The following is a 16,505-nucleotide window of genomic DNA, read 5'->3' as shown; positions in this document are numbered from 1 at the left end:
GTACCTGTCCCTCACCCCCAATCCCCCCATTCACTGTACCTGTCCCTCACCCCCAATCCCCTCCATCTCTGTACCTGTCCCTCACCCCCAATCCCCTCCATCTCTGTACCTGTCCCTCACCCCCAATCCCCTCCTTCACCGTACCTGTCCCTCACCCCCAATCCCCTCCTTCACCGTACCTGTCCCTCACCCCCAATCCCCTCCATCACCGTACCTGTCCCTCACCCCCAATCACCTCCATCTCTGTACCTGTCCCTCACCCCCAATCACCTCCATCTCTGTACCTGTCCCTCACCCCCAATCCCCTCCTTCACCGTACCTGTCCCTCACCCCCAATCCCCTCCTTCACCGTACCTGTCCCTCACCCCCAATCCCCATCCTTCACCGTACCTGTCCCTCACCCCCAATCACCTCCATCTCCGTACCTGTCCCTCACCCCCAATCCCCTCCTTCACAGTACCTGTCCCTCACCCCCAATCCCCTCCATCTCTGTACCTGTCCCTCACCCCCAATCACCTCCATCTCTGTACCTGTCCCTCACCCCCAATCCCCTCCTTCACCGTACCTGTCCCTCACCCCCAATCACCTCCATCTCCGTACCTGTCCCTCACCCCCAATCCCCTCCATCACCGTACCTGTCCCTCACCCCCAATCCCCATCCTTCACCGTACCTGTCCCTCACCCCCAATCCCCTCCATCTCTGTACCTGTCCCTCACCCCCAATCACCTCCATCTCTGTACCTGTCCCTCACCCCCAATCCCCTCCTTCACCGTACCTGTCCCTCACCCCCAATCACCTCCATCTCCGTACCTGTCCCTCACCCCCAATCCCCTCCTTCACAGTACCTGTCCCTCACCCCCAATCCCCTCCATCTCTGTACCTGTCCCTCACCCCCAATCACCTCCATCTCCGTACCTGTCCCTCACCCCCAATCCCCTCCTTCACCGTACCTGTCCCTCACCCCCAATCACCTCCATCTCCGTACCTGTCCCTCACCCCCAATCCCCTCCTTCACAGTACCTGTCCCTCACCCCCAATCCCCTCCATCACCATACCTGTCCTTCGCCCCCAATCCCCTCCATCACCATACCTGTCCCTCACCCCCAATCCCCTCCATCACCATACCTGTCCCTCACCCCCAATCCCCTCCATCTCCGTACCTGTCCTTCGCCCCCAATCCCCTCCATCACCGTACCTGTCCCTCACCCCCAATCCCCTCCATCACCGTACCTGTCCCTCACCCCCAATCCCCTCCATCACCGTACCTGTCCTTCGCCCCCAATCCCCTCCATCTCCGTACCTGTCCTTCGCCCCCAATCCCCTCCATCACCGTACCTATGTGATAGATGTCAGGAGCTGCGCTGAGAGTCCTGTAAAACTCCAAGTGAGGGAGACCGAAGCAAAACTGTCAGTATGAGATGGAGTTTTTTGTGATTTGAGGAAATGATGTAGCAGGCTTTGTTCCTGGTACAACCTGCTCTGAAAACTCAATCTTAGCACTGCATTTGGGAAAATGAATGATCTGCAGACTGAAGTATTGTTATGTAATTTTCATTGTCTAATTTAAGTCTTGCTTATTGCTGTTATATCAAATTTGAAGAAAATCAGTGGCAGGCACAAAGTGTGGGGTGATGTCGTTGCATTGGGAGTGGATTGCTGGTCTTCTTTCGTTTACAATCTCGGTACAGTGACTTGTGGGTCACTTACCAGGAGGATGGTGGTCAGAGTGACGAGAGAGGCAGATTACTGACCTGAATACGGAGTTATACTGCCTCTCACAATTGGATGTGGACTCATCCAATTCACATCGGTGTAAAAGTACCAGTATACCTGCAGCCCCAGATGTTTGTTACACAAGTGACCCCAATACATCAGTAGTTTTATTTTTGTGATGTATGTGGTTTGAAAACCTTTCTTCAAGGAGAGAGGACAGCAGAGGTGGGGGGAGGGGTGGGGAGAGGTGGGGGGAGGGGTGGGGAGAGTGTGATCCCAACAAGTTCCTTTTAGAAACATGCTTATTTCCCAACTCACTATGATTCATGATTTCAGCAGCTTTTTCCTTACCAGCCGATAACAAATCACTCACCCTAAATGTCATCAGGAAGAAAAATTAAGCGTTCTGCAGCTGCATGTATTTTAGTGTCATTTGACAAGTAAATCAATGTGTGGCTTGTTAATGTCAACTGTGGCTCAGTGGGAGCACTCTCGTCTCTTGAGTCAGAGCACAAATCCTAGACTGGCACTCCAGTGCGGTACTGAGGGAGCCTCTGCTGCATTGCCAGTGGTGCCGTCTTTCAGATGAGACTTAAACTGAGGCCCAAGGACGTGCAATGCAGGTGAGAATTAGATCACGGCCCTTGAAACATCCACAACGCTCTTGATAAACCAGCTTCCATCCACTCTAAACCTTCAAGTTGCGGTGTGTTTAAATGAGCTACACTTCGCCCTGTGCTAGCACTCTTCAGAGTTAGAAGATCATGGGTTCTAAGACTTGAGCACATAATCTAGGCTGACACTTCAGTGCAGTACTGAGGGGGTGCTGCACTGTTGGAGGTGCCGTCTTTCAGATGAGACGTTAAACCAAGTCCCCGTCTGCCCTCTCAGGTGGACATAAAAGATCCCATGACACTATTTGAAGAAAAGCAGAAATATCCCAGAGTTCTCTCTGGTGTTCTGGTCAATATTAATCCCTCAACCAACATCACTAAAAACAGATGATCTGGTCATTATCACATTGCTGTTTGTGGGATCTTGCTGTGCGCAAATTGGCTGTCACGTTCCCTACATTACAACAGTGACTACACTTCAAATGTATTTAATTTGCAGTAAAGTGCTTTGGGATGTCCTGAGGGTGAGATAGGCACTGTATAAATGCAAGTATTTCTTTCTTTCCTAGGGCAGTGTTGACTACTATACTTTTTATTCTCCGGGCCCTTGTGTCTGCTAACTTCACCATCATCTACATCTACACTGCAGAGGTAGGTGGGCTACAGTGAACACCCATTGTAACTAGAAATGGTGAACCGAACCCTGCTGGTGAAGTCAGCACTCTTGTCTCTGCTGAAAGGGGAAAGAAAGTTCTGGGGAATACTTTTGTGTTCCGAATACTTCCCCATTGTATATTGACAAAATATACTGCCACAGAAATCGTCTTTTATATGTATTTTGTTTATTTTATTCAATTTTTGGTCCTTTAAACAGAGACCTGCAGTGCTTGGCCTCCCCAGTGCTATAGTGTTCCAGGATAGTCCTGATGATGAAGCAACCCTAGAGTGGCTCCATTGGAAGCGATGGGGGTCGCGACCTCAGAGCAGGCTGGAAGCTGAGCTGTGTCGTACGAACAGATTTGGTAGCCTAGCGGTTATAGTACTGGACTAGCAAACCAGAGGGTGAGAGTTCATAATCCCACCATGGCAAGCTCTGAGCTGAATTCAATACATTCAGTAATTGGTGGGCTAGCACCAGAAAATGTCCTTCAAGGAAGGATATCTGCCACCCCTATCTGATCTGGCCTACAAGTGACTCCAATCCCACCCATTGAGGTTGAGTCTTAATGCCCAATAGGCAATAAAAAGTTCCTTGATATATATTTGACAAAGGAAAAATTTGCAGGGCTCTGGGGAAAGAGCAGGAGATTAGGACTAATTAGATAGCTCTATCAAAGAGTTGGCACAGGTGTGATGGGCCGAATGGCCTCCTTCCGTGCTGGTACGATTCTATGAACTGCAGGAATCCACATTACCGATTGGGTGAGCTGTAGTAGCATGGTGTCCTGGGGGTCAGCAACTCAGACACTGTTGTTTTCAGTTAAGCTGCTGTGGGACATGTGGATGATACCCCAAAGCAGCCTCGCAATGAGGAGACCTGAAACTGCGGATTTCCGGTGAAGGGAGGGAAAATTGGCGGCTGTTTTTGTGACTATGTTTTTTATCAACATAAAATGGGGGAGTTTCTTTGACCAAAAAGCCTTCTCCTCCCTTCAATTAGTCAATGTAACTAGTGATCCAGGAAATTAAGATTTCAGTAAACTGCTGAGGAAAGCGGTCAGTTTCTGATCTCTTCTATCGCCCCATAATCTGCATTGTTTTAATGAAAAAGCCCCAACTTTTCAAGTCTTTCACACGAGCAAATAGTTCTAATCACATTTATCCACCCTGTTCCCATATCCCTTCATCCTCTTTTCCTTCATCTTTTCCTTCACCTTCTGTCCAATCTAATCTAATGTTGACATAGTTTCTGCCTCATGCACTAAGTGATAGACATGTTTAAAATTATAAAAGGATGAGACAGGATAAATAGAAGCAGACTGTTCCAGTAGTTGATGGGCCTAGAATGAGGAGCTATAGATACAAGATTAAATGTAAGAGATTTAGAACAGAGGGCAGAAGAAACTTCTTCACACAGAGAGTTGTGAGGCGTGATTATGGTCTATGCAACTTAAGAGTTAAGCTTCCCGCAGTCATTTATTGTCCTAGCCAATTAATCCTAGGGAACAGTTCTCTCTCTGAGTATATTTTTAGTACATTTGATCTTTATCTGTATGCCTCAAGTCCGCTAGGTGTAAGGGAGCCTTTGAATTAATGAACTGAACCCAACCCCCGGGCAAAAGCTAATAAACAGTTGTTTGTTGGACTTAATTAAGTTCTTCTTGCTGACTCTCCCTTTCGCTGTGGGTCTAACAGAGGTTGTGAGGTTGGGATGGGTACCATTCCACTTTGTTCTTGGTTGAGAATTTAATATAGGTGTAGTTTTTTTAGGAAACAAGAGGAAACCACATGACTCTGTAAAATTACTGTGCCCTTTTGTACCAATTAGACTACAACCAATCCTTTGTTTTAAGGGCGTGTGGTAAGACACCATTTAATACTGATGCAAGGGTTGAATAAAAACTGAAATAGATTGGAGAAGGAAATATTTTGCTAAGGTCGAGACTCCACTTTCCCCCAAAATTGAAGCCCCCTCCTCCACTCCTCACAAATGGATAATGGGAACTGGCAGAGAATGGAGAATCCAAACATTTGAGTTTATATTCACAGCAGAGGTTTTCAAACCAGCCTGGTCATTAGATTTCTCTATGTCTGTGGCCGGACATACCATGAGGTGCAAACGCGATGGCCCCAATTTTAAAGTGGGGGGGGGGGGGTGGTGTGGGTATGGTGCACGCGTGCTTCGAAGCGGGTGGTGAACCCGGGGAGGGGGAGGCCCGGCCGATCTTAATGGCCTCATTTCCATAAATGTTCCTGGTGTTCCATCCAGCAGCCGGCCAGATCCACTACCTGGCCGGCCGGCAGGGACGGGAATTTGACGGCAGGACGCGGCAGCCGGGGACCCCTGGGAACGATCCCGGCAGTCAGTTGGGTGGTCGGGGGGCTCTGGAGATGATTGGGGGAGGAGGTGAGCCCGGGGCAAAGGAGGCCCAAGGCTTCCCAGAGGAGCACTCCAGCCCCTCCTGGTCCGGAAGGAAACCTAAAATTAAATTTTAATATTTACCTTGCTGGCCCACGATCCACCACCCGGCCATCAATGCTCCTCCACTCAGGCCTCTGAATAATATTGAAAATTGGATCCTAATGGCATCACCGGGCCCCAAACTGCATATTTCAAGTAGGACCCTGCTTCCTTCCTGCGGGTGTCCCACTCGCTTGCTCGAAAGAGCAGGTTAACATCAGGCAACGGGATCAGAGCGGGTAAGTGAGCCCTCAGTTCAACTGCCCCCTCGACCAGTTACCACCAGGCGGGGGGAGATAAAATTGAGGCCCGTATCTTGAGACTCCCTAATTGCACATCCTTCCTGTATTTCTTGACTTAATAGTGCGTTATTTCTGTTACTGTAAAACAATAATAATAAAAAACATTTTCTGCGGCAATAGCACCTTCCTTCTGGGAAGCTGACACTATCTTTTGGAAGGTAATTGTAAACAATTTTACAACACCAAGTTATAGTCCAGCAATTTTATTTTAAATTCACAAGCTTTCGGAGGCTACCTCCTTCGTCAGGTGAACGATCCTTCACCTGACGAAGGAGGAAGCCTCCGAAAGCTTGTGAATTTAAAATAAAATTGCTGGACTATAACTTGGTGTTGTAAAATTGTTTACAATTGTCAACCCCAGTCCATCACTGGCATCTCCACATTTTGGAAGGTAGGATCAGGTGGTGAGGAGGGGGTGGGGCTCCCCAGGGTGATGTCAATATTTGCACACATTAAAGTTTAAAACCACCATGTTTAAACAATATCCAAAGCGTAGGAATTAAGACAAGTATGGTACAAATAGCAAACAGTACATTTTTGCAGTTTTATTCAGCCAGATGAAATATAAATAACAAAAGAAGTGTTAGCAGGCTGGGCATCGAGACAGAATCTCACACAAGGCTTTGTCCTGTGAAAAAAAATCTAGCAGATAATCAGGGGTAGGTGCATAATTGGAGTGTTGTGAAAACATGGAAACAGGAATAGAACATTCAGGCCCTCAAGCCATTTAATTAGATCCTGATTGATCTGTGTCTTTAATCCATTTACCCGCCTTGGTTCCATAACCCTTAATACCCCTGCCTAATAAAAATCGATCAATCTCAGTTTTGAAGTTTCTCAATTGACCCCTAGTCTCAATAGTTTTTTGGGGAAGAGAGTTCCAGATTTACACTACCCTTTGTGCGAAGAAGGGTTCCTGACATCGCCACGTTCTAATTTTTAGGTTATGCTGTGTGGATTCTCCCACCAGAGGAGATAATGTGGATTCTTCCACCAGGGGAAATAATGTGGATTCCCCCACCAGGGGAAATAATGTGGATTCTCCCACCAGAGGAGATAATGTGGATTCTCCCACCAGAGGAGATAATGTGGATTCCCCCACCAGGGGAAATAATGTGGATTCTCCCACCAGAGGAGATAATGTGGATTCTCCCACCAGAGGAGATAATGTGGATTCTCCCACCAGGGGAAATAATGTGGATTCTCCCACCAGAGGAGATAATGTGGATTCCCCCACCAGAGGACATAATGTGGATTCTCCCACCAGAGGAGATAATGTGGATTCCCCCACCAGGGGAAATAATGTGGATTCTCCCACCAGAGGAGATAATGTGGATTCTCCCACCAGAGGAGATAATGTGGATTCTCCCACCAGGGGAAATAATGTGGGTTCCCCCACCAGAGGAGATAATGTGGATTCCCCCACCAGAGGACATAATGTGGATTCTCCCACCAGAGGAAATAATGTGGATTCTCCCACCAGAGGAGATAATGTGGATTCTCCCACCGGGTGAAATAATGTGGGTTCCCCCACCAGAGGAGATAATGTGGAATCTCCCACCAGGGGAAATAGTTCCTCTCTATCCACACTATCAAATCCTTAACAGAGTGATATGTACGGATATCAAACCTACATCCTTACAGACCCGGAAAGCAGATGTTCAAGGATGTAACCCATAGTGGGAAATAAGGCCAGAAATTGCCGTGAGCAGCGAGCGACCTGCGCCCATCGCTCCCTATATACGAACGTACCGCGGTCTTTACTGCAGGAACTTTCCCTAATGCGAGCCTGAAAAGAGTTCAGCGTTAACTCTCGCTAACCTAGGACCCATGTGGCCAATGAGAGGAGCGCACTCTCCCCTCAACCAATCAGAGTGCAGCATCCTTGACGAGTCAAAACCATGAAGTGAAAGCTACAACAGTAAAATCAATTGTAAAAACAGTTTGAGAAAGTGAAATAAAGAGAGGGTAAGAAATATCGAATTAAAAGACAGAGATAAAATCCACAGAAAGAAAAAGTAAAAAAATAAAAAGTTTAATTTTTTTTAAAAATCCAACAACTATTAAAATCGCAATGAATGAGACTCCGCATTTTTAAAATTTAATTTTCAGAGCCAGAGTGGTTGTTTGGTAGTCATTAATACTTACCACGCTGTTAAAACATAGTTTAGACCTAAAAAACTCAACGTTCCTGTTTTGTGGTGAGATTAGTTAGTTTCCAGCTGGGCAGCAGAGCAAATTGGCGCTGGTCCATTGATTACAGCCGGCTAGGTCCCTTTAATGCGAAGCTTTCAGATCACCAGCGAACCAGGAAGAGCAAGTTCCGGATTTCCATGTTTGACTGTGCATGTGCGGTCACTGAAACTTGCTCTTCAAACCACCCTTAATAACGATTGTTTTGAAAGCAATTTCCTGCCCATAATCACCACACACTTTTTAAATAACCTTTAGCTTAGACTACCTTAGTTTAATCAACTTTGAATACACAGCATGACAGCAATGATTGAACATGGTGAGGCGGTATCTTCTGTACGGATGATTGCTTGGTTGATTTTTAGGTATTTATGCATGCTCTGTTTGATACGCTCAGTACTTGTCACTCTGCAACCCATTGTATTAGTGTTGCGATTAATGCCGGTCAGTTTATAACCTTAGCAAACTGGACGTTTGGACGCTGGCTTCTATTGTTCTATATGGTGATGGTTCTTTGGTCACTACCTGCTCTCTTAACATGGATTAAATGTACAAATATATCATTTTGTTTAAAACTCCATTGACTGTTACTTATTGCCGTATTCTAGGTCTATCCAACGAACATCCGTTCCTTGGGCTTGGGCTCGTGTAGTTCGATGGCTCGCATTGGGGCAATGATTGCACCCTTTATAGCACAGGTGAGCTGTGTATTTTTCTGTCCCTGGCAATGGGCACAGCACACATTTGACAACCAGATCTTAGGGTGCCATGATTGTTTAAAATTCATTTCAGCAAACAGTTATCCATACTTTCAGATGGAACCAAATTGTTTGTATTTATCGAAGAATTTACCGATTTATAATTATTTAAACTAACCATGGCTCCCAACTTGAAAAAAAGTTTCACTCAGAGCTCTCTGATATCCCTGCTTCGATAGAGCTGCTCTGGCTGATTTTGAACAGGCTAAAGAAGAGGTTCCATTTAAAACTCCTTTTGCCTCCATACGTTAAAAAGTCATAAGGAAACCTTCCTCCTTTTCAAAGTGAGTCACAAAAACCTTCTTACTGATACTTTGTGACAAGAACAAATCTATTCTTAAGTCCTTTGACCGGCTACAGGTAGAGTGACCAACAGAAGCACCGCTAAACATGGATCAACCTTCCAAATTGCATGGGGTTTAATGAGTACTGAATAAGGCAGGAGGTATTTGTTGAGATGAGAAAAAGGCAATAATACTAGTTAAAGATGATGATATTCTTCTCTCTCAATAGATGAAGGTATAAACTGTTTATTCTGATATAAAAGCTGCAAGCAGGTATATCTTGAAGGTGCCATAACAAACCCTGTGTCATATCCACTCAGTACACATTTTTGTTCCGGATTTTTGCTCAGCATTCACAATGTCAGCTCCCTCACAGTGTTGGGCTCAATAATTCCTCCAAGCCATTTTCCTCCAGTGCTGCTTGATTTGGCCGGAAATTCGAGAATCCATCAGGCAATTTGAGAATCCATCAGGCAATTTGAGAATCCATCAGGCAATTTGAGAATCCACCAGGCAATTTGAGAATCCATCAGGCAATTCGAGAATCCACCAGGCAATTTGAGAATCCACCAGGCAATTTGAGAATCCATCAGGCAATTCGAGAATCCACCAGGCAATTTGAGAATCCACCAGGCAATTTGAGAACCCATCAGGCAATTCGAGAATCCACCAGGCAATTTGAGAATCCACCAGGCAATTGATATTCCTGTTTGAATCCAAAGAACAGCTCAAGGATATCCAAGCTGGACAGCTGATGAAAAAAACATCTTTGCAGCTATTTAGTTATGAGATTACAAAATCGTTTTGAGTGAAGAAGGCTCTTCGGTCTATTTGATCACAACCTTCCAGCTTTTTGCCTGTGAAGAGCTTTGGGACGTTCAGAGGCTGTGAAATGCACTTTCTTTTATTTAAGTTCTTTTATTTGTGCTTTTTGCAGCAATTCTACTGAGTTTTGCAGCAGGGTCAGTAAATTGGTGAAGTTGGCTCTCAGTATCAAAGCAACTGTAGACGTTGAACCAATGTAGCTTCTCCCAGTTCTGCAGCTTGCTTCACTTTTTTATACACCAGTCGTCATGATCGGAGAATACTTCAATGCAATAACAAGCAAGGGCAGGCAAATTCCAGTGTTTAATGGTCCTTGTTTTTGACGTGACTATCAAAGAAAATTAGCATGTTTGGTGTTCATAAGTATTTGAAAGGTACTAGTAAATGATACTGTAATTAGATTTTTAGAAATGATTTTGTCTTCAATGCATTAATGTAGATCTTCAATATTTCTATATTTTGTTCAAAAGCTATCAACCTTCACGCTTCCTTAATGCTAACATTTATCCATCATTGTCTGGTCATTGCAGCACCTTTGCTAATTTGTTTTGTTTGGTCCATCTAGGTCTTGCTGGGCAGGTGGCCTGTAACAGCCCTGTGCTTGTTCAGTGTTGTGTGCATCATTTGTTCTATTTTGGCCTTTACTCTTCCCATTGAGACGAAAGGACGTGCAATGCAGGTGAGAATGTGATCACAACCCTTGAAATATCCACAAGGCTCCTTCCTGATAAACCAGCTTCCGTCCACTCTAAACCTTAAAGTAGTGGTGTGTTTAAAAGGGCTACACTTGGCCCTGTGCTAGCACTCTTACCTCTGAGTTAGAAGATCAGGGGATCTAAGACTTGAACACATAATCCAGGCAGACACTCCAGTGCCGTACTGAGGGGGTGCTGCACTGTCGGAGGTGCCGTTTTTTGGATGAGACGTTAAAACCGAGGCCCCATCTGCCCTCTCAGGATGTAAAAGATCCCATGGCACTATTCGAGGAAAAGCAGAAATCTCCTGGCCAATGTTATCCCTCAACGAACATCTCCAAAACAGATTAATAGGCCATTTATCTCTAGCTGATTGTGGGACCTTGCTGTGTGAAAATCGAATGCCGTAACAACAGTGACTGCACTTCAAAAGTATTTAATTGGCTGTAATGTGCTTTTTGATGTCTTGAGGATGTGAAAGGTGCCATATAAATGCAAGTTCTTTTTATTACATGAAATTTTACAGTTCACCCTCCCAGCGCAGAGCTGCGTGCGTCAGGGGTGCAGTTCGGGGATTTGGGTGTAAAGGTCTGCTGACCTTTGCAATGTGTTCAATTTTTCATCTGTTTAAATTTAATGGATGGCAAATTGTGTGGGCAACAAATCGGGCAAGTGGACCTCAGTGCCCAAACTCGTGATACCTGCTTATGAAGCTCTGCTTGGGGAATGCTAAATCGTAAGATTTACCCTGTGGCCTCTATTAAAAGGTTGCATAGACAGGTATCATTGAGCTATTCTGAGAGTTCAATTGATAGAGCCAGTGTGTAACTGATCCACCCAGACCAGAAACTCTCTCGTTCAATCCCCAATTTGTGCTGAGTCAGGTGATCTCAATATGGGCCGGGTTGGGAAACTCCAATTGACCTTGGCCCCTCCCCCATCTCCCGACCTAGGGAGGAGAAAATCAGGCATGGGTCCCTCACCTGCTGGACAGTGGCTGCGTGTGTGGATATCAGGTGAGAGCGGGATTGTCCTTGAATACTCTGCTGACACTCACTCTCTAGGCTTCCATATGATTAATGGCCTCGTGGGAAAGGCACACAGAGGATGATTGGCACATGTTGTAATAAATTGGATAGCCCAGTGGTGAAGGATAGAATACTAGAGCCTAGTCTTCAGTTGCTTCCAAGCCTTTATTCTCAGAGATTCCCATTACACACTCAGCCCCCCTTAGATGAGCTCCCTCCTATAAATGGATACAAGAGAGTTCCCAATTGATACGCACCACCTGAATACAATTAACACTAATTGATATAAATAACATTGATCCAATTAATGCATGTGAACCTGGATTCCCTCTTCCTCACCCTTCTTCTCCTCCCTGCCTTCCACCTCATCCTTATCCTCACCCTCCTCTTGCCCTCCTACTTTTCCTTATTCTTGTCCTCACCCTCCATCTCCTCTCCCTCATCCTCACACTTGGTCTGGCCATTGCCCTCTTCCTTGTTCTTCCCCTTGCTCTCCTCCTTGTCCTCACCTTCCATCTCCTCATCCTCATCCTTGCCTTCCTCCTCATCCACCTTGCCCTCACCCACCTTCTCCTCCACCTTGTACTATATCTTTGTCCTCGCCTCCCTTCTTGCACTCCTCTTTGTCCTCCCCACCCGCACTCTCCTCATCCTCCCTCTCCTACTCTTGCGTCAAATTCCTTTATCTGCTATTTTAACCCCTTAATTTTAATCCATCTCATTTTCAACTGCGTAAAGCTTCTGTAAAAAGAAAAGCTGACAAATTTGGTACAGTTGTATTAAAGTTTGCCAATGATAATGTGCCACAGAGTAATTTCTAGCCCAATGTTCCCCTCTGACCTGGAAAATGTAGAGGAGTGCAGAAGAGATGCATAAGTGATCAGCAAGAGCTTTGTGAACATCAATCAGCATTATAAAGAAGTTTGATTCTCATTTTACCTCATCCCAGCCTAATGGGATTCCAATGCCTTTGCACAATCACTCATATATAGTTTCTTATAGGAACATTAGGAACAGGAGAAGTCCATTCAGCCCCTTGAGCCTGCTCTGTCATTCAATTAGATCATGCCTGATCTGTACCTCAACTCCATTTACCTGCCTTAGCTCGAGACTCCTTGATACCCTTACCTAAAAAAAAAATGATCTCAGTCTTGAAAGCTCCAATTGCCCTAGCATCTACAGACTTTTTGGAAGAGAGTTCCAGATTTCTACTGCTCCTTGTGTGAAAAAATGCTTCCTGATTTCCCTCCTAAATGGCCTAGCTCTAATTTTAAGATTGTGCCCCCTTGTTCTTGATTCCCTCAACAGAGGAAATAGTTTCTCCATATCTATCCTATCGAATCCTTTTAACATTTTAAACACCTCGATCAGATCATCCCTCAATCTTCTGTCCTCAAGGGAACACAAGCTATGTTTATGCAACCTGTGATGTGATGTCCATGTGTTCATAAACGGCTTGAAAATGGACACCTAAAAATGGTCCTTAATGAAAATGACAGAAAAAGTTTCTGTTTTATTGAGGATCTTTCTCGTTTACAGTGCTGGAACTGTTCATGCTTCCAGTGCTAAGTCAATACATATTGATTTCAAGGAACATCGTTGTTGGCTTTAGTAAGTTTAGCTGAGACATGGGGGTGGATTTTAATCAGGCGGGTAAGCAGTTTAAATCCACCAGGTGGCTTTTCCACTGATGTCCCACCCGGATCCTGCCATTTCCAATTTTAATTGGACCTTCTGGACAGGTGACTGAGCTGCCCTCCCAAAGCCAGCAGGGTCCTTCTTTAAATATGTAGATCATGGTCTAAAAACGTCATCAGGCCCGACTGCAATTTTAACTGAGGCCTGAGCTGGGAAGCCCCTATGACTTTCTCGACATGCTGAATGAGGTCAGAAGAGGATCAGGACACGATGAGACCGTGAAAGGTAAGTTCATTTGCTTTTCTTTGTAGGCCTCGGAGGAGCAGGAATACTTCTTTGGGCCCCACAAGGAAAGTTTAGGCCTGCCCCGCCCTGGATGTCCCCTCATTTCCCTCCCACGTGACCCTCCCGGAAACTCCATCCCCACATCTACGTGCAAACTGGCGGGCGTCCTTGGACTGCCCGATTTTCCACAGACTGGCAGCTGCTTCCCACTCATTCTGGGCGGTAAGTGGACCGTCGGCATGACAACAAAGCCCAGTGCTGGAAATCACCATGGCCTCATGCTGGGTGGTCAGAAACTAACTGACCCCAGCGGTTTCCCACTGGGAATTAAAATTGACCCTACAAGTCTTGAAAATGATGCTCTGTATATTGGGATAAGATCCCCATAAAATAACGGACAAAGTCACTTCCGATGAATGCTCCAATGAATGCTCCAATACAACAATGTCGCAGAGCTTCATTCTGGGCAATGGTCTTGTAACCTTATATTTTGTTCCGTTAAATTGTTGCCATCTTTAATGACCATTTTGATTTATTTTACAGGAAATCAAACCATCCACCCCCAGTATTTGACCTTCAGTCGTGGAATTGATATGCGACGGAGCAGCGGGAATCTAATCTCTATCCTGGGTACTTTTTGAAGCAGCTTCACCAATGAGAAATTGAGTAATTTGCTGGACTGTCTGTGTAGTCTGACATGTTGACATTACTTCCGTTCTTCTGGGGACCACATCTTACTTACCACATGTGCTACTTTGTCTGCAAATTCATCTCATTGTCTCACACTCTTCAAACTCTGTCACAAGTTGTCTTTGACAGAGGAGGAAGATTTAGAAAGGCTGAACTTTGGCAGGATTTTGTTCTGCTGTCTGCAGTCAGAAATAACCTTTGTATCACAAAATGTGACATAAAATAATAAGCAAAACAAAATTTCAGCAGTGACAGAGAAAGAACACTATTTTCATCCCCTATCAGTGGTGTCTCAGTATTTTCCTGCACCGGTGGATGGATTGGGACAAGCATCATTTGAATCATCGAGCACCACTAAAACAATCCAATGTTTTCTCCCTGCCAACTCCGTTGCATCTTTTGCACCCTGAGCTCAAGTAGATCTCAGGCCTCGACCGCATTCATCCTATCATAATCAATGTGTGTCCCTCTGAATATAATCCTGTCCTTTGCCGTCTCCCACTGCCAGTCCTCCTTTCCTTCTCCCTGGAACATTGCGTTCCTCTTATCCTGAAGAAAGGTGATCCCTTTCACCCCTCCAACTGTCGTCCTATCGCAGTTATGCCTGTTGAAGTTATGAAAGCTGCTGCTAACTCTTAAGTTATCCATCACCTTGAAGGTCTTGGTCTAACATATGATCACCGGTATAGTTTTCAACATGACCAATCCACTGGTGCTGATCTTGCCATGTTATGCGTGCCTGGATCTCTGGTCTTGAACACTTTGTCATGACCATTACCATCACAAACTTTCTTCCCTCCATTTTATTGATAATACTATGCTCCTTTCCTATTGCTCCTCTTGTTCCTTGTAAGCGCCAGATACTTTGACCTACTCGCTCTTCCCGTTTCCTGAATCCTCGTTGTGATAAAATCAAGTCTTTGTTGCATTCATTCTTTCACAGGACCTCAAAACTGTGGAACCCCCTTACTTCCCTCAATCTTTCCTTCCTCCCATGAACTTAAAATCCAAATTTGGAGTCACAAATCACTACTTGTGTTGATTCACCTTATGTTCTTTACTCTGTTTTCAGCTTCAGTCCTGTCCAGTATGAGGGGGCTCAGCTCTTCATCATGAGTTCTTGATAATAGGTTTTAAAAGGGAGCTGTTCACACCAGAGACGACCAAACATTTCTAAGGCACTGCACCACCGCTTTAGTGGGACTCCCTGTCAATGATATGGCTCGGACTAACTGAGTCCCATGCAGTGATTTTGCACGCTACACTTATGCTGCTAAAGTCTGAGTTTGGCACAAAAGCTGTTTAATGAAGGCATCAGCAGGCTGATTCACTGATTGGGCACTCCCGGTGAGGAATTGCGCTCACAGAGAGCACTGGTCAGGAAATCACAGACACCCACACCTTAGTTTTCCATCCAGTCAAATGAATCAACAGAAAAATCAAGAGCTGTGGGCCCATGATCTACTCAGCAGGAGTACCCAGTTGGAGAATTATCCCTTAACATCGGAATCGCAAAACGAGAAAAGACCAAGATCCATCTAGTTCCCCTTCTACCATCCTGATAGGTGCATGATACAATGACAATGGAGTTGTTGACTAATCATAGCAATCAATCTCCTCCAATTAGTCTATAACAGACCCAGACATGAGGTGAGGAAAACCCCCAGTGGTGGAGAGCTTTGGGAGCCAGAGATCCAAAGTCACCTGTTCCTCCCAAGCATGTTACACTCACCACATGACGAGAAATTTATGCAGTTGTCTATGAGTGACTAGAAGTAAAAAGCTGCATTTTTTTCTTTTTGAAGAATGTTTTATAACTTTTACTATTTTGAAGCCTATTTGGGTACTAACTTTTTATTATTATGTTACAATAAACTTTTGTTAATTGCACATGAATGTTGTCGGTTCAATTTCCGGTTTTCTGATCTGAGATGTGTTAGGAATATTTTTCAGCTGTGCTACATTTTTATTTACTGATTTGCAGCTGAATTTAGGTTTTTTGTTTCAAACCTGTCGTTACACGTATTTTTTAGTCTATAAATTTCCACCTCTCATGAATCCTCCGAAAGCTTTTAATTTAGAATCATGGAATCATATAGCACGGAAGAAGGCCATTCAGCCCATCGTGCCTGCACCAGTTCATTGAAAGAACTATGCAATTAGTCCCACTATCCTGGTCTTTCCTCATAGTCCTACAAATGTTTTCCTTTTCAAGTATACATCCTTTTGAAAGTTACTTTTGAATCTGCTTCCACCACCCTTTCAGGCAGTGCATTCCAGATCATAACAACTCGCAGTGTAAAAAGTTTATCCTCATCTCCCCCTTGGTTCTTTTGTCAATTATCTTAAATTGGCATG

General features: G+C 44.9%; 1 protein-coding gene across 2 annotated transcripts in view; it reads left to right on the top strand.

Annotated features, from left to right (window-relative positions):
• The window catches only part of svopl (SVOP-like), a 127,643-nt gene extending 111,606 nt beyond the window's left edge, over positions 1–16,037 (top strand). For both annotated transcript variants that reach the window (XM_067999906.1, XM_067999905.1), the window contains exons 13-16: positions 2,898–2,979; positions 8,553–8,642; positions 10,377–10,490; positions 14,001–16,037. In XM_067999906.1, coding sequence (XP_067856007.1) covers positions 2,898–2,979; positions 8,553–8,642; positions 10,377–10,490; positions 14,001–14,030 — 316 coding nt within the window. In that variant the 3' untranslated portion in view covers positions 14,031–16,037. The remainder of the gene's footprint in view (positions 1–2,897; positions 2,980–8,552; positions 8,643–10,376; positions 10,491–14,000) is intronic.
• The last annotated feature ends 468 nt before the right edge of the window (positions 16,038–16,505 follow it).

Source organism: Heptranchias perlo, chromosome 18 (genome assembly GCF_035084215.1).
Source record: "Heptranchias perlo isolate sHepPer1 chromosome 18, sHepPer1.hap1, whole genome shotgun sequence".
Classification (NCBI taxonomy): Eukaryota; Metazoa; Chordata; class Chondrichthyes; order Hexanchiformes; family Hexanchidae; genus Heptranchias; species Heptranchias perlo.
This window is presented reverse-complemented; position numbering and strand designations above follow the sequence as displayed.